Genomic DNA, 19,185 nt, shown 5'->3' with positions numbered 1-19,185 from the left:
CTGATTTAGAGACTAGGTGCAATGGAATTCCCCAGTAAATCCAGGAATTATGCAAATCTACTCTACGCATTTGAAGAAATTATCCTCCCTTCACCCACAGTAGAACGCCACACAGAGGTTCTGTTTTAACTACTTACCCTACTGACTCCCCGTCCTCTATCTTCTCCATAATTTGTGCCCAAGATTTCAAAGAAGATGTTGGGGTTAGTGCCGTTGTCAGTGAACTCCAAGAAACTGGTCAGGCCGCTCACCCCGAACTGCAAGGAAAAGATTTAGGATGTGTTATTTTTACAATTATTGTTGTTATCGTCAAAATTACTGTAATTATTATTGTGATTTTCATCACTATAATGATGTCAGCTTTTGTTTTGTCACTTCTCCCTACAAATCTTAGAAAACTAACAGTTTTTTCAGCAAAAAAAAAAAAGTGATGGTAACTGTACACAGCGAAACCGAGACACGTATGATTTTTACATCACATTCACATTCATATTATCACAGTCGTAGGTATTGTGTGTGACATTTGACAGTGATACATAATACAGGTGGTCTCTTGTGATTTTTTTTTCTCATCATGGAGGCATTACTTTCTCAGTTACTGTGATAGCAAAAGAATAAACATTCCATTTCACCTACATACACTTTAGTAACCTTCGGTGAATGGACCAGAGCATTATTAATCTGTAGCGTATAAACTGCGAGTCTGCAGACAGGCCAATGTCATACCTCGTGTCATTTTTAGGGATAATTATTCAAGTTACTGTGGTTTCGCCACGCGGATAAATTTGTGCAACTGTCAGACGCTGGAGAAGGACTGAAAGAGAAGGACTGAGCCGTTGTCTCATGCTGCTGTCATATATTCAGTGGGAAAACTTCAGCTTCTGTTGATGTTTGTCAGGATAGAAGTTACAATGATTTGAACTGATGAAAGCAACAACTGTTTATATTTTAGGAAAGTCAAATAAATGCGCTTATGGTTAATTTCAATAAGGAAGATCAATATTCACTCATCTGCCTGCTCTACAGGGTGTTAGGCTGCTTTTCTGTTTTCTACATCACTTTCACTTTTCCCAGCTGTCAATCTCAATACTGACATCATCATTCTAGTCCAATCGTCTTTTTACCCGTCTTCTTTGGGGCGATCAGCCTCCAGTTTGCATAGTTTAAATCTTTGCTCTCCGTCATTCTCGCTTTCAGACTCTCATTCATGCAACCCACCTCATCCCCAACTTCACCTCACTGACACCTCAGTCAGAGCTTTTCATCTTCACCATCACCAGTGTCTAGACTCCCGGGGGTCCTGCAATAAATCCTTTCACGGCTGATCGGCGGAGTGTAATCGCCATATACATTAATATCTCTATCTAAATAAACCAAGTTCAATTCTTTCAAGTAATCTCTTTTTATTGAACCCTCCTTATTTGATATCTGATGTCTGAGTTATAGAATAGTGACAGTCTTCCCAATTTTTGTAAATAATATTCTGAGAATTTGCAGTAATATCTCTCTTTCTGTACTCAAACACACCAGATGTATATGTGTGTCTGTCATAAGCGTGCATACCCCTAATGCTGATATGCTTTGAAGAACAACTAGTTATATTAGTATGTCTATGGCACTTCATAAGATATGGTAATGTGCTATTGGGATTACTAATCTATGTAAATATTTTATTCACCTGGGATGAGTGCACGTACTTAGACGCACACTCAGTATATTGCATGTTTACATCTCTGCATCAACAGCTGAGGTTGAAACTGAGCCCTTAATAGTCATTTAGGAGAACCTGGATGGAAAAGATGTTTTATTAAGTCTAAGAAGAGAAATAAAATAACAGCGAAATGAAAAAAAAAAGACTTTTTAATTTTTGGATGCTTGACAGAACTAAGATGAAAGTAACAGCGTATGTGTGTTATAATAACAGCAAAAATAAATTGAGAATCGTTAAGCCTAGATTTGAAAACAGTCTCCCAGGTGCTGCAGAAGATGTAGGGGCTGGGTCACAGGCCTTACAATGCCTTTAAAGTAATCAATAAAATTTTAAAATGAGTCCTAAACCTTAACAGTTTATGTCGCAGAGATTCAAAGGTGAAAATGTAGCAGGCAATACATAGTCTTCTAAGCACAAACACAACACGCACTTCAGGTGTAACAGCAGCATTTATTCTCCACTCTGAGTTTGTCAATGAACACCAGGCAACAACATCAATAGAGCTCCTCATCAACACCTGCAAATTAGTATTTATCATTACCATATTGGCCCCACATACCAAAACACTGATTAAACACACAGGCACGCACAGCAAGTAAAGAACACTGCTGATACAGTGCGAAATGGAACTGATGCCAGGCTGTTGAAATCAACTCTATTACTGCTTAGGGCTCTTTAACAGAGCTCTGCTGAGACAGTCATCAAGGTTGGTTTAGCAGCCGGGGCTGGCTGATGAAAGTGTTGCCAAACCCCAGCCTGATCGCAAGGTGAAGTGCAGAGATAGATATGAAAGCCATTGCGCTGCATTTATTATTGTCTGACACTAATCCTAAATTAGCATTTCACTTGGCTTCATCATTCAGTCAAACTGTCATCCCTGGAGTATTTTTTTTTATTATTGATATCAAAACAGGGGGCATTGATCCAATTGGATTTAACAGTGATGAAAGTGTTGCCAAACCCACGCGTAAACTCAAGGTGAAATGTTGAGATTCCTAAAATCACAACTGCAGAATGAAGTCCTCTACCTGCCAAAAGCCAAATATGCAGGAACTGAGAAGAAATTGCCGACTGGTGGATTTACTTTGTTCATGCAGTCCTTTGAATGCACGATCACTTTGTGTCTAAGGTGTACTCAGGACAAAGGTAGAAAGCTATCATTAGATTTATTGATAAAAAAATTGATCTCTCTGTGATCAGAACAATATAAAAGTTAAGACAGAGTTTTTTCAGAACCTTATCCATTCGCATTCTTCAGTTACAGGTGACTCTAACGTATTAGTCAATTTAGCTATGACTACATCTTGCTGTTTCAGCCAAGGAAAAATAAGAGCTGTAAAAAGGTGTCTTGAATTGCAGATTAGTTGTTGTTGTTTCAAAAAGAAGGATAAATATCATTTGATTTTTTTTTTAAAGAGATTGATTCATAACATTTATTATTATTATTATTATTATTATTATTATTATTTAGAGATGGCACGATACCACTTTTTTATGTCCGATACCGATATCATAAATTTGGATATCTGCCGATACCGATATGAATCCGATATAGTGTTTTTTAATCAACAAAACTTGGTTTTTTTTAATATCTTGCTGCATTTTGTATAAGTTCATACTCAAGTTTAAAACAACAACTACACTAAAGCTAATCTGTTATACCTGTATGCAAAAAAAAAATGTTTCATAGTTCAGCAATACTGATCAATCTAATAAACTTAAACCTACACCATCCTCCCTATTCTGGTATTTTAAAGAGTACTTAGCGTAAATATTAAGCAACCTAACTAATAGGGTTCCAACTCCCAGCAACAAAAATAAATAAATAAAAAATAGGGAACCACCCCTCACACTCCACCTCATGATGCTTAATCAACGTAATCAACCTTAATTTGATGCAGTGTGAAAAAAAATGCACAGAAATCAATTATTTTTCAAGAAATATTAAATAGATTCAACATCTTTCTTCAACAAAATTGCAGACTGCACAGATGGTACCTTCCCAAAGGAAAAAGTACTATAGCTTACTAGGGTATATTAGACTTAATAGTTACTATATACAGTAATTGACTTCTATTCATTTTACATCAAATTAAAACTTTGGGTGTCAGATAATTATTTATTAAAAGCTAGACATTTTAAATGAGAATAAGAAAGAAAAGTATGTCTTTGTGCCCCCTTTTCCCTGTTAATGCCCTGTCGGCCCCCCTGGCTAAACTTTGCTAGATCCGCCCCTGCACAGTTACCAGCGTCAGCTACATAGAAAAAGATCCTGGTGTAGAAAGTAATATTAAATAAATTCTAACAACAGCTTATCAAGCTTAAACGTGCTGCTGTTGTTCAGCCGCTGGTTTCCTCTTTCTGGTGCAAAGTGGGCCAAAAACAAACAAAAGAGACGGACTCCCGACAGAAAAGCCGATCAGCTGATCATTTAAGCAGTTTCATGATTGAAGTAGCAGCAGGAGAGGCAGTCGCTTGTTAAGCTTAACGCAGGAATGCTTTACATTCAGAGATGGACTTACACACTTGCTTTACTTCTCTCGGGGATAACTTTGTCGGAGATGAAATGCCGGATTGCTAGCGAAGCTCCAAATGCTATCCAGACCACCGACAGGTCCTACATGCCACAGCCGCTCTATCACGTGATGCATACTGCTCCGACGTGCTAACGTTCTGAGGTGAGTTACGGCGTGTTGCAAGTTTTGTGAGGTGCTTTCGTGATATTTAATGGATCGGATTACATTTTTTATTTTTCTCCGATATCCGATCCAGTAATTTAGGTCAGTATCGGACCGATACCGATACGTAATATCGGATCGGTCCATCTCTATTATTATTATTATTATTATTATTATTATTATTATTATTATTATTATTATTATTATTATTATCCCAGCTACTATAGGACAAGATGCAGAATACACCCTGGACAGGTCAACAATTCAGTCAACCTGTCTTAAACTTGTGATAGACACAGGACTAAGTCAGAGAGACAGATGAAGATTCACACTTACATTCACACCTATGAGCAATTTAGAATCACCAATTAACAGTAAGTGCAAACATGCAACCCACACAAACATGGGAAGAACATGCAAACCCTACAGAGAAAGGCCCCAGGCCAGATGATGGCGTCTAACTCAGGACCTTCATGCTGTGAGGCAACAGTGCTACTATTATTATTATTGCTGTTATCATTATTATTACTATGATTAATATTATCCTGGGTTTGAATACACCATCTGGCAGGGGACATGTAAACTCTGTGAAGTTTGTTCTCCCTGTGTTTGTAGGGGTTGTGTGGTTTCTCGCCAAGTACTTTCTGGCTGGCTGGATGGATGGATGATTATTTAAACAAAGATTTATTTTCTTCAAACTGGCATATACACACATATGTGCATACTGCAGGAGAGTGATGAAATAGATGGATTGTTTAAAAAAAAATAACAGAAATATTTTCCTGGCTGTCCTTGGGATAGTAAAATTTTGAATAAAATTCCAATATTAATCACAGATTATAGTGTTGGTATTACAACATAAATCAATATAAACAGGCTAATAAAATATCCAAGCATTAGTCAGATACTAGAAGTAGTGACTGCAATGTAAAAACATCAAATTAAATCTGAAATTAATTGGAAAACTGAAGATGAAATAAGAAAATGAGAAAACTCATCAGTACTTTGTTATTGCTACAGAAGAATATTTATTTTACATTTACATTTTTTTTTCCTGGGGACCCTGTGACACCCCATTGAAGAGCCGTAGGCTGTGGATCTCTTAAGATCTCACTGTTGGGTTTATAAGGCCATGTTACTCCTAAATTTCTATCTTGTTCAAAGAGAAAATATAAAACAAAGTTCTAAGCTAATCGAACTTAGTGTTCTCCTTTTTAAAAAGAATCGATAAGAGAATCGATAAAGAATCGAATCGTTAAACAGAATCGAAAATGGAATCGGAATCGTGAAAATCTTATCAATACACATCCCTACTTTTGAGCATTGTTACAAGTGCTCCTCGGCATTTTCACACTGATTTGGCCTTTTCTAAAGTGTCTCAAAGCCAGGAATTGTGCTCATTAATAACAAATAAACAAATAAATAAATGTATCTGGCAAAGACAGTGACACCGCAAATACTGAAATATTATGAAATAACGCAGAGATTTCAAATGTGAGAAGGAAATGCAGGCAGCACTGATAGTAAAAAGCATTGAGATGCCAGGGGGGTGTGGAGTTGCAGTGGACACAGCTCATTGGCAACCCTTGGGATCCATGTCCAAAACATTATTCTTAGCACAGCATCCGAATGTATAAATTGCAGATGCCTACAGTGTGGGATACTTCATGCTGATCTAGTGTGTCTGGTACCTCATAATTTCTAAATGTTAAAAAACTGATGGTCTAAATCCAAAAGCACTTCAGGACATGAGTAAATGCCAATGTTTTGATGAAGACAAAACAGTCAAGAATTTACAGTCTGGGCTGTCCATACTTCAACACACACTAGGGCTACTGAAAAAATCTCCAGTGAATGAATATGCAGACTGTCACAGCCTGCGTGAGAGATGGGGGATCGTGTGATGGACACAGATTAAAAAGAAATTGATATTCAGCATGCAGAAACTGTGCTCCTCTTTTCTCCTGTAGGAGTTGAACACAGGGTTCACAGGGTGTATCACACAATAGATTTGGTCTAAACATTTTTGATGACCCTCTTCTGCACAATGAAATTGATCAAGCATTCAACTCAGGAGCAGAATTTGGAGGGTTTTATACTCATAGCCATTGGGAAATGAATGCTAATGAAATATGGACAATGTCAGAAAACAGCAAACACTTTTTTAGCTTGTTAAACAAATGGTTAGGCTCTGTTTTTTATATACATAATGACAGTGTAATATGCCTTTTTTATATTCTGGTGAAGGTATTGCAATAAAAAACTGTGGTGCCTTACTGCTCTTTTTATGTTTTAAGAGAGCAAGTCTATTATTGAGTGCTGTGCACTAATTTGTATTTCGTCTTAGCACCTAGTGATATGCTACTTTTATAGCATGTGAATCTGAATCTGTTTCATTTCTGCATTCGAATCAGTCTGTAAGGTTTTATATGTATGTCTGTATGGTTTTAAAGTTGCACATTTGGGTGCAATGGTGTTGGATTTGAAAACCCATCAGTTGTAAATACAAAAGCTGTTTATTAACCTCAGCATGTGACTCATCTTAAACTGGATTGGTTCGTTTTTTTGTTGAACTGCGTCCTGACTTACTCTGAATTAATGCAAACACAGTTAAAGACAAACTCTGTGTTCAAGCTGGCTATAAGTTTAGGAGCCTAGATCTATTCTGCTCTTCACTGACTGCACAACTATCTGAACTAACATGCCACAGATTTCAATCAATCAAGGCTTTATTCGCCACGTGCAGGTTGTCCTGAAGTGAAATAGGACCCCCATCCCCCCCGGACCTTACACACACAACACAGACATCACATGGGGATACAGGTCGGAGATCGGTAGCGTTACAGAAAAAAACCACTGAAATATACACTACAATGGGAAAGTACAAGAGGAAAAAAAGAGACCTCTACTCATGCTGGGCTCCTGGGAGGACAGCATGAGAATAGGAAACAAAAAAACTTCTCTGCACAAAAAAACACATAAATGTCCACAGTACAACATTATGGAACACGTGACAAGCCACAGGGTCGGGTGGGGGGTGAGGAGTAATCCGAAGCAAACACAGCAGCCATCCTGCCCAGCGCTACCATTCCAGCGCGGGCTCAGGAGGGAACAAGCATCGAAGGCGTTTGGAAAGGGAGGGGGAATTAGTGTGTGCATATCAGTGTATACGTATGTGTGTGCGTGTCCAGAGTTCAGCTGAGACAGTGTCCTTCGCCCTGGTATGCTAAGTAAACAGTTTTCCAGCCAACCCAGGTGGCCTTGCATGGAATGGGAAGGAACAGACTAAACACAGTCATTATCAGGGTGTTTTTGTTCGGCTCCAACCTTGCGACCACAGCTGGCGCCGAAAGGGTATCCGCATGAAGTGATGGTGCTTTTTACTTTAGTGCGAACAGCTCATATGAATGATTTTAATATTGGAAAGAAAATACAATGTTTTATGGAAACTGAATTGGATGTTGCAACACGTAGGCTTATTCTGTGATAGAACAGGTGTTCTATGGCGAGGTCTGTCTGCCATTCATATAACAGTATACGGCTCTCACCGTGGTTTGCTAGAGTTCTAAAGGGTTATGAATGCTTTTTGACACCTTTCAGACTGATACACTGATAATCTAAGTGGATACACCTTGAGGTGACTTTTGTTGTGATTTGGCGCTATATAAATAAAATTGAATTGAATTGATACAAACATTGGACAGCTGGCTGTATTTGTGAAGTAGTTAGCAGTAAACAAATCTCTGGATCTTATTAAACTGGGATCAGATTTAATAGGATATAGTTGTTTTCTTGACTAAAAGCCACAGGAAGCTGTAGGTACTGACTCCATATTAATGTCTTAAATGTATCGTACCTCACGCACCATTAATCTCAAATTAGCATACTAATTATTAGCCATTCTGGTTGTTTCAACCTGTCAGGAAGCTATTGTTTATTTTCACCAATAATCACCATCTTCACTGTCTCTGCTTGCACTCCTGTGACACATGCACTGCATTACTGCGTGAACTTCTCATTAATGGTAATTGATGTGTTTAAGACATTGCGAAATGAAGTGAACAGAATAAGTTGCAAGTAGGCTCCCTAAAAAAGGTTCACAAGTCTTTAACCACATATGAAAAGTTCTTACTGTATGAACTGAGGATGCTTGCTTGCAGAACAACAACCAGCTTACCTCTGTGCCTACATCTGTGTATACTCAGGTAGACTCACCAGAGCAGCCAAGTACACATTATGCTTGCACACTTGGTGAAGCACCTTCCTGTAAGCCTTGAGAGGAAAAAACACAGTGTGAATTTCTTCACCATTTTATACCTTTTTGACAGTATCCAGCATACTCTTGCCTCCCTGCCATGGTTTGGAGTTCTTCCTGATGCAGCTCAGACTGGCCATGCTGTGCCATTTCCTGTCCTCCAACTTTCTGTGGAAGGTATTGGCCAGCAGTAAGACTGTATCATAGATGTAGCGGTTGGTGATCTACAGAAAGAAACATAAAAAGGAAGATAAAACAAGGCAATGCAACTTGAATTGTGTGAGAAAATAAAGACAAACTTGTAATCAGTAATAAGTTTCACAAAACAAACAGTCCAAGCCTTTCCAGGTTAAAATGCTATTAAAATTAAACAATTTATTTCCGGACAAATTCAGCAGCTTCTTGATCAAAAAAGAAAAATATTACCTTGTCTCCTTAAAATCAACAGTATACAGCCTGACTACGCAGCCAACATTGTTTTTGGGTACTTCTTATAAGTAAGAACAAAAAAAAAGCTTTCAAGATTAAATTAATTAATGTACTGAAAGGTCATTGACACCAAAACAAAAACAAGTAGGAGACAGGAGGAGTCCACTCATTCTGTGATTGATCATTGTGTAATGTACAGTACCAAGCCTCTTGTCTCTGTGTAAATGGGAATGGGGTAAAATAAATGAACTACAATGAATCCACGCCTACACACAAAAAAGCAAGCAAGCAGTGTGGATCCACTCACATTAATGGACAAATGAATACAATCACACAACACAAGCAGAAGCCTTGATCTCTCTAATATTGCATTTTGTACACCAAAAAGAGGCTTTGAACACAATATTTTTTTAAAATATATTATACTACACAGTGTTTAAATCTTCTTCAACTTTTTGCCCAGTACTTCCATTGCTGTGAAAAAGTATTTGCCAACATCCTGATTTCTTAGTTTTTTTTAATATTTGTCACACTTAAACGTTTCAGATCACCAAGCTGATTTTAATATTAGACAAAGATAGCCCGAGGAAATACATAATGCCCATAGCTCTGAATGAACTTTATCATGAAAAAATCCTGTACTAGTTTTAGGCAAAATACAACTGGACAAAAACTTTCCAAAAAGTTCAACTTTTGTCTCATTAGTCCACAGAATATTTTTCCCAAAAGTCTTGGGGATCATCAAGATATTTTTTGGGAAATGTGAAACGAACCCTGGTATTGTTTATGGCCACCAGTAAATTTCTCATTGGAACTCTCCCATGGATGCCAGTTTTGCCCAGTCTCTTTCTGACTGCTGAATCATGAACTTTGACTTTACTGAGACAAGTGGGGCCTGCAGTTTTTTAAATGTTGTTCTGGGTTCTTTTGTGACCTCTTGGAGGAGTTGCCGATGAGGTCTTGGAGTAATGCTGATAGACCGGTCACCAATGTTCCCTCTAAGCAGCGCACGTGCGCAATTGCGCACTGCTGGCACGGTCTCTGCGCACAGGAAATCTGTGTTGTGCACAAAAGAAAAAAATCTAACCTGCATTGAAATTAAAATTAATACTTTTAACAATTCTGTTTTGCAGTGTTAGTCAGTAAGTGACTGGCTGCTCCCGTATGGGATTAGAATGATGCCACCTTATCCCATAGTCCAGCCAATGATGCGATTCACATTCGTATATATGCAGCTAATCAATGTGGTTGACAGGCTATGACAGCATCCTTATGTGCCGACACCGGTGTTTTAGCGAGCACAGCGGCGTGGCTGATGTGGAGTGAAGCCACGTTAATGACGTGTACAACCATTGGAGATGTGAGCAGGACAGACGGAACAACTGACGGAAAAAGTGTGGACTTTATACCAGTTTTTAAATTGTGTTGATAGGCCACGTAAAACCAGAGTTGTGATTAGGGCCGCCACGATTAGTCGACTAGTCACGATTACGTCGACTATCAAAATCGTCGACGACTGATTTAATAGTCGACCCGTCATTTGAAGCTTTGTAAGATCACAAAAGACGCAGGAATAAGTAGTAGGAATTAAGAGTGTAATAACGGACTGAAACAGAAGATGGCAGCACTGCATGTACAAGGATGCCAGCTGCCGTTAAACCCCGAAGAAGAAGCAGTGTCCGAGAATTCATAGCGCAGTCCAGCTCAGTTTCCAACAATGGCGGCAGCTAGTTTGTTTTAATATTAGTCTTATTATTCTTTCTGGGTCACAAAATTAAACGTTTAACATATTTTCAGGCGAGAATGTAACTGTATAAACCTCAAATATCTGCTCAGTTTATCAAGACACCACATATTTTCAAAAGTGCTCCGACGTTTTTGGAGACGTCTGTTACCCACTAGCTCGATAGCTAGCCGGGGGCAAGGCTCACTAGAGCCTGTGAGAACACCGGACTCCCGGCAAATCGTTTTCAAACCCACCACCGTCTTTCGCTACTCAGGTTAAATATATATAAGTCACTTAGATAACTTAAAAATGTTATTGTTTGGCTTTTTTTAGTATTTTATTTGTTCCTGAGTAAATCGGTTTGGCTGAGATTAAAGTTATACATAGCAAATTCAAAAGTGTTAAATGTTTTGGTGTTAATAGTCTTCTTGCAAAAGTAGAGTTAATTTTACTCTAAGCAGAGTCACATTCTTTTAATGTAACTCTGAGGTGTAAAATGATAGTAGTTAAAATCGAGTGTTAAAAATGAGTGTTTCTATGTCAAATCTGGAGGTGTTACAATGGAAACATTAACTCTTGACCTCTTAACTCTGAACTCCGACAGGGGCTATGACACCAATAGAGTAAATTCACAGACTCCGCCCCCAGCACGGCTCCAATCGAAGCTGAAGTGAAGCCGTTTCAGAACATTTTGCTCTACATATTTGAGTTGTTTGCCATGCTTGGTAAGTCATTCAAAGATTGTTTCAATTATTATTATGAGCTTTTACTTCTGTGGCTCTTTGGAGTTGATACAAAGCTGTGTGAAAGGCATTAGCCATGTTGCTCGGTGATAGCATAATATTCTGTTTTAGCTAGCTGAAAGGTATTGTTTGCGGGCAAATACCACAGCCTTGAAAAAAAGCTTGCATGTGAATTTTCAGTCAAACCTTTGGTCAAATACACCTAAAACAATGTGTAGAATGTGAAATGTTGGTATAATGGTGCTACTTGAAGCCTGAAAACGATCGCCCATAAAAAACAAAACAAAACAACCAAACAGCAGTAGCAGACGTCCTGACTGGGTTCTACGTTAGCATAGATCCCTACAGAGTTTTGTGCACACGGTTTAGGTAAAAATGAAAAAGGTTGAGGTTTTAGTGCCTGTGTCCTTGTCTTTTGGGAAAATACTTTACACAAGTAATGGCTCAAAAAGGATTCCTTTTTTTTTTTTACTGTGCTGCAATTGTTTACTGGATTATTTGTGCCATTAATTAGTGTCAACTAATTTTTATTCAATCTCCGCACAGGATATGCTTGTGAAGATGGAATATGGGGGAGAGCAGAAGTGCGTTGAAGTTCCACAAAGGGATGAATGAAGGACATGCATATTGTATTGAAGAAATAAGTGATGAGAATGCTGTTATTTGCATTTACCATGTCAGACCTTTTGATAAACAAAATTCTAATGAAAGTGAGAACATGTATACTGTTACATCTTTCAGAAAATGTTTTGAAATTGTGGTGCACAGTTCAGAATAAATGTTTTTCAAAAACCATTGCATCTTTTTAGTAAATGTTTATTTCCAAAAGAAATTTCTAGAAGTTCAGAACAGTAAAATTCCCGCTTTTTAGAATGAATTAGAAGATAACTCTTACGTAGTTAAACTAAAATACTCTTTGAGAGTTAATATATAAACTCTTAACACCAAGTGTTAAATTATCAACTCCAGACAGATTTGGTGTTTAACACTAAATCAGAGTTAACGTACCAACTCTCCAAAAAGAGTTAAATTAACACTCTCTGGTGTGGACCCATATAGACACTTTAATAGTGTTGAAATCAAATCCAACAGTGTTAATTTGGACATGCTGGATTTGCTGTGTAGTTTTTACACAGCTGTATAAACGTCAAGCAGACAACTGATTATCAGAAGTGTGAGATGCTCGAGAATATACTCCGGTGTCCCGTTATATTTTAGATAGCAAGGAGTTTATTAAACTTCACCGAAACAATCTGCAAATTTCATTAAAATTTAATAAACTATCATCTTGTCTTTATTTTTAGTTAGCACATACCTTACACACTTAAAGCTGTAAGCTAATGATAGTTATATGAGAGCAGATGCATGCTTGTGCAGTAAGCTGTAGGTTTTACGTCCAATGGATGCATGCTCTGATTAGTCGACTAATCACAAAAATAATCGGTGACTAGTCGACTATCAAAATAATCGTTTGTGGCAGCCCCAGTTGTGATTAAAAAAATATTCAATGTTTGGTTTTCTTCCTGAATACTATCGTTGCTTATATTTACTGCGGGTATAAACGGTAAAAACTGTGTTTTATAAGGAAAACGCTGGAAAGAGTGTGAGCAAAAACAAACTCCACCCCCCTCTCCCTTTCCTATTCGTCCAAAAAAGTACCATGTCGACCAATCAAAAAATGATATGGCAACGTGGCATCTAGTTGTTAAGAAACGGGGGGAAGTTTTGAGATGTGAGAGATTTTTGACGTTTAGCACAAATCTTGTGTAGTTAGAGTGTAGTATAGTGTTGTTGTGTGTGTGTCAGAACAATGAGGCGACTGCTGAATGTTACAGGTGTTACAGGAGTGATATATCTCCTGTTGTCAGGCCTGCAGGTATCAGGCTGTTGTTCTCCTTTATCTCATAGTGGACAGAAATTATTTTTTGGAGTGGCACAAATAATTTGTGTGGCATCAGATTTGATGCAGAACAGCTGATTGTTCTGTAAATAGTTTGAAATGTTTATTTAAAAATGCCTTGGCTGCATTTAAAAAATAGCTGCAAAAAACCTTGTTGTTTGCCAAACTGAGTTACTTTTTTGAAGAAGTAACTATATAATTAATTGCCCAGCATTGGTCATTATATACTATATTTTGCAGACAGAGAGTTACAGACTCTCTCCCAGACCACAGACTCATAATACAAGTCAGAGCTTTTTTTAAAAAAGAAAGAAAGTTGTGTTTTCAAAATTGGAGTTCAAGTTATTTTTACTTCCAATAGTGTTAACATACTGCACAGGTCAATGACTAGATTTTTTTTACATTTTCATTGTAAGTGGGCTAAAGCAGTTAATTAAAAGTACATAAATGCTGTAATTTGATTATTTTAATAAACCATGTAACTTGGATGGATTCGATGCTGGAGTGACCACAGTGCACACGTCTGATGTCGCTCACAGTGGTCCAAGGGACCGCTCAGGGAGTTTGTGTGTTCGCTCAGACACGTGAAAAATTAGAGGGAACATTGCCGGTCACTCCTGGGAAGTTTTCTCTATTTGTGGATAATGGCTCTCAGTGTGGTTTGCTAGTGTTCCAAAGGCTTACAAATACTTTTGTAACCCCTTTCAGGCTGATAGATGTCGCCTAGAAAAATGTGATTACATTTTTAATTCGTGATTTAAAAGGGGGGTCTAATTACTTTTATCACACAAGACCAGGAAAGTTTGGATAGCTTTTTTCCCTTAATAAATGAAATCATCACATAAAAAAAATGTTGTATTTGCTTAGGTTATCTTTGTCTAATAATACAAATTCTTTAATTATCAGAAACATGCCAGTCAGACAAACATTAAAAAAATCAAAGACAGGGACAAATACTTTATCCCAGCACTATAATTAGCCATTTTTGCATGGCAACAAACCCTTGTGGTTGATTCATTCCAACTCAGGTCAAAGATGTTATTCACTGAATAATCTTCAGATATTGTTAAAGTAAAAAAACAACAACCAGCAAAACATGAAAGCTATGAAAACATAGCTGTTTATATTAAATGGACTAGTTCTTATATAGCACTTTTCCACTCTTCTGAGCACTCAAAGCGCTTTACACAACTTGTGCATTCACCCATTCGCACAAGCACAACTGACATTCACACACATTCATACTCCGATGAATGCATCGGAGAGCAATTTGGGGTTAGTATCTTGCCCAAGGATATTTGGCATGCAGACTAGGGGGAAGCCGGGAATCGAACCACCAACCTTCCGATCAGTAGATGACCTGCTCTACCACCTGAGCTACAGCCACCCATATTAGATGGGATATTGTAATTCAGACGCAGACATTCATGGCCAAAGCCTCACAGTATATAACAGCCAAGCTTACAGGTACACCTCATACAGAATAAAAACATTAAATCATAAAATGTAAGGGACAGAACCAGGTTTCTTGGTTTCTTAAAAAGTTGGCATGGGGGATGAAAGGATAACAAAAGATATTGTCTTTCTTACTGCTTATCAAATTGTTTACTGACAGGCAGGACAAAAGGACATGCCAAATTTTCCTCACATCTAACTTCCTTCAAAGTATCTTAGCTTTCACAGCATTGTTTTATGTCTTCCACGTGGTGATTTTCTTTATCGTTCTTTTTCTTTTAAAATTAAAGGGAAACTCTACTGCTCCGTGGGGAGCTTGGTTTCGGCTCTCCGAGCAAGCTTTGTATGAGAGTGTGTGTGCTTGTGTGGTCAGCCTGAGTTGATGTGCTTCATTGCAGTGTGAAATTGGGCTTCTGGGCCACTCTCTGACCGCTGAGCTGATCTGCTTCCTCAATCTCAAGCTCGCTCTCTCCCACTCGCTCTTTCTTATGTCCTCCTCATCCTCATCCTCATCATTGTTTTGTTTTTCATTCAGCCATCCATCAGTCTGCATATGGAAATGAACATGCATGCAGCAAGTGCATGACTTTTGAGATCACTCTTTTCGCTAGACACCCAAAAACACATTGCCCTTGACTTAAACGACTTGCATGTTGACACCTATATTACATAAACACATGCATTTCTTTATCTTTCCTCTATGAATGTCTACAAGCAGCTAGTAGGCAAAAGTCTAGAAACAAACTCTTCCAGATATCCAAATGTTTCAATGTGATTCTAACATTCATCAAACATGTTCCTCCAGGGTCTTGCGCTTCTACATAAATCAACAGCATATTAATTTAATTTGATATTTTTGTCTTGACACATAAATGAGACTGTGCTCCCTTTTCTCTGTTCATTTGATGGCAGCTTGATGAGTCACATAAAAATAAAAAAAAAATACATATATTGCGTATGTATTGCCACCCCAGGGGCCATTTACAAAAATAGTAAACAAAATGTGAAGATGGAAAAATAAACTGTCACTCTGTGTTTTCCATTGCCGTACTGTAAATGAAATGTGAGGTCTTACATAAAACTGCATAAGGATGTGGTCAAAAATTATTAATTTTACAGGTTAAAAAAAGCCTCAGTAACAATGGATGGATGACTGGACAACATCGAACCAGGAGGCCTGCTGTAATTCAAAGCATTAGGATCAAGTGACATGTTTAAATGTCATACTGAAACACCTGTTGCATGTTTAAAAGATGCAAAAACAGAGCAAGGCAGAGGAACATTTGCCCATAGTAGTTTCTGTCTCTGTTTAAATAAACCCACATTATTCAGACATAGTGTGAACCAGTATATGTAATGATACTGGAATCTACTGCATGGGTCAAAATTAAATACAGCCATCCCACATATAATTACATGCCCTCCCCCTTGTGTTTGCATCCACTTTCCTTCGTTCCTATCTGCTCCCATCTCTCTACTCCCATACCTATCTCTTCATTCTTTTCTTGGTGTGACCGGGCGAAGTAAATGATAATTGCCTTGCCCCAATTTAAAGGAGGCTAAGAAAGGATTTTTCTGTCACCCAGACCAAGGAGCTGTCTAGCATCTCCAGACCCCTTCTTCTCTTTGGGAATTTATTTTTTTCTTTTTGGGATGAAGGTCCTGGTACTCTGTTTTTCCAAGGCTTTATTTATTTAGCTTTCCTGCCTCATTAGTTTGGGAAGGGAAGTTTTGGGTCATAAGGCTCATTTCATGGATGGCCAGTCTTTTTGTCTTTTTTGCTGCTAAACACAAATTGGGGTGTGGCATCATCTTCATTGAGAGTCACAGAAAAAAAAAATAGCAAGTGCACTTTAATACATTTAAGTGTGGTCCCTTAAGTTTCAAAAACTTGTTTCTGGTGACATTGTTAGGATTATTAAAATTAAGATTTTTCTCATTAGAAATGAAAGTTAATTAAAGTTGTCATTGTACTAGATTAAAGATCCTTTTACTTTTTGTACACTTTGTTCTGTTCTAGAGAGAAATTAAAGTGGAAATGAAAAAGTGACAATTTCTGAAATTTTCTGGAAACCTATTGGAAGTTCAAAATGTGAAATTTCCCTTTTATAAACATATCCGGTCTTTAGGTGATGACATGATGAATCCTGCTTCCGGGCCCAAACTACCCTGTGTTTAATAAGGCTGTTGTGTTTTTAACATGTTTTAAAGCTTTTTATCTTGTTCTATTTAATCTCAACAAGCACCTAAAAACAGTCAGTGATCACTGTCGGCCTCTCTCGGTTTTTATTCTCAATCATCCAGGAAAGTAAATCTCCAAAAGTTGATTCTGTTCATCTGGATGTAGCGTTCAGTGGAAGAAACGTTACATTATAAACAGTACATTATGCAAATGTACTGTTCATAAGATTGGGGAAACCTGCAGTCAACTGAGACTGAAGAAGTCACTTGGATGAGTGACGATACGTTTCTTCCACTGAAAACGCTACGTCCAGATGAACAGAATCAACTTTTGGATATTCAGTTTAAAGCTTAGTTTTAAAAAACCTTAGGATGTAACTACAGCCCAGCCCATGCAGCAGTATATGAATGACTAACCTCGTATTGTTGATGGATTATCGCAGTTGTTCTCCTGGCTGAAGTTTGGTCCGTTTACAGCATCCTGATTGACTGCATTTGTCCCTGACCATTGAGAATCCTCACGTTAACTTTTATCAAGTGGAAAAAAGTTAGCGTTCATCCTCCAGCTTCACTTTTTATATTATGCTAACATAGCTGTGTCGCTAGCAATCACGTAGCACATTGTTATATACTAGCCAAACTTCATTAACCCTACAAATGCCACTGCTGTTTACTTTCCTGTCTTCATTTATGTTGGAAGTGGTAGCAGAGCTGTACGTTTTAATTTGTTTCAGAAATCCCTCAGTCAGAAGATGGTATATTTATATTTAGATTGAAACTAGCGAGCTAACTCCCTGCTAACTTCTAATTTTCATAAATTTCATGAATTCTGTTTTGATGGATGTCTGGATGCTAAACTTAATTGTTATACCTGGTAGAGCAGCCACACTGATCATTTTATTACAGATGAAAGAATTTAGTCAGTGATGCTGCAGTGACTGTTTGACTTAGGGACCTGCAGTGGAGTTTGGGCCTAGACACAGCTAATTACGTCCGACTTAAAGACCGGATTCTCAGTTCATTCTTTTGTCAGATATAACTTTTAGGTTTAAGTGTAGGGTAAGTCTCTGTCAGCTTTCCATACAAGGAACTGTACAGTTTCTCCAATTCTTTATGAAAGAGCCTGTCAAGCTGCATCGATTTGAAAAGAAAGGCTGTTCAGGCGTCTCCACAGATGTTAAATGGGCTTGTAGTCTGCTAAACCATGTCTTACTAATGTATGTTTGGCTTCGTTCATCTTTTCTTCTTTTCATACAAGTTTCAGTTCCCATAGCTAATACAAATGTCCATAGCTTTTCTTTCGTCAGACCAGAGAATGTTCTTTCTCGTGCTTCCTTTAAATTATGTTTGTCAAACTCTCATCAAGCAGTCACATGCATTGTAATCAAAAGCTATTGAGTTTTACAATTCTTCTCTTTTACCATTGTGATTTTTAATCAAAATATAGAAGTATCTTTTGTTTGCCACTGAGCCATGCTTTTTTGTCTATAGAGAGTGGACATCATGGCTTGGTTTTTGTGGTCACATGTGGAAAAAAAAACAATATATGCACAGCTACTTGGTGGACTGGAGCAGGTGGATTTCTGTATACACATCAAAGGTAAAGCGATGCAAACAGGATGCAACTCAGCACAATAAGTTGGCAAGTAAAACTTCACCATGACAACGATCTGCCTTGACAGTGTCAAAACAAAAGGAAACAAAAAAAATTACATCATTAAAAGCAGAATGTGTTAGAGGTTTGCATTTAATGATACACTAGAGCTACACCAAGTGTATTTAAAGTCACTTATTCTCATTCACAATGTCATCAATGACTGGGGGCAAAGATTTCCATCGACTCGACTGTATTCCCACTGAACATCCATCTTTTCTTACCCGATTTAATTAAACTGGAAGGGGACAACTTGTCAAAGACTAAGCCACAAGCCACTCATCTCAACTCCCTACAATAGCTTGATTTTTGTTGACAGTTTTTGTGAGCAACTTTTCTGCTCGCTGTGAGTGTACATCAGCCAATAACCGTTTCTGCACAATTTTTCAGCTAAAAATTAAAAACAAATTATTAGAATACACATATTTTTCAGTGAGTCATCTGTTACGTTAT

The 19,185-nt window shown here is 37.8% G+C and overlaps 1 protein-coding gene across 1 annotated transcript in view; it reads right to left on the bottom strand.

Annotated features, from left to right (window-relative positions):
• Positions 1 to 19,185, bottom strand: part of grid2 (glutamate receptor, ionotropic, delta 2) — a 548,960-nt gene that overhangs the window by 151,263 nt on the left and 378,512 nt on the right. Inside the window, exons 7-8 of the mRNA XM_085425768.1 lie at positions 8,707 to 8,868; positions 138 to 257 (exon numbers count right to left, since the gene is read on the bottom strand). Of these exons, the coding sequence (XP_085281894.1) occupies positions 138 to 257; positions 8,707 to 8,868 (282 nt within the window). The remainder of the gene's footprint in view (positions 1 to 137; positions 258 to 8,706; positions 8,869 to 19,185) is intronic.

Source organism: Rhamphochromis longiceps, linkage group LG12, assembly GCF_057381845.1.
Source record: "Rhamphochromis longiceps isolate RC_006_pf linkage group LG12, R_longiceps_female_GT1.1, whole genome shotgun sequence".
Classification (NCBI taxonomy): domain Eukaryota; kingdom Metazoa; phylum Chordata; class Actinopteri; order Cichliformes; family Cichlidae; genus Rhamphochromis; species Rhamphochromis longiceps.
This window is presented reverse-complemented; position numbering and strand designations above follow the sequence as displayed.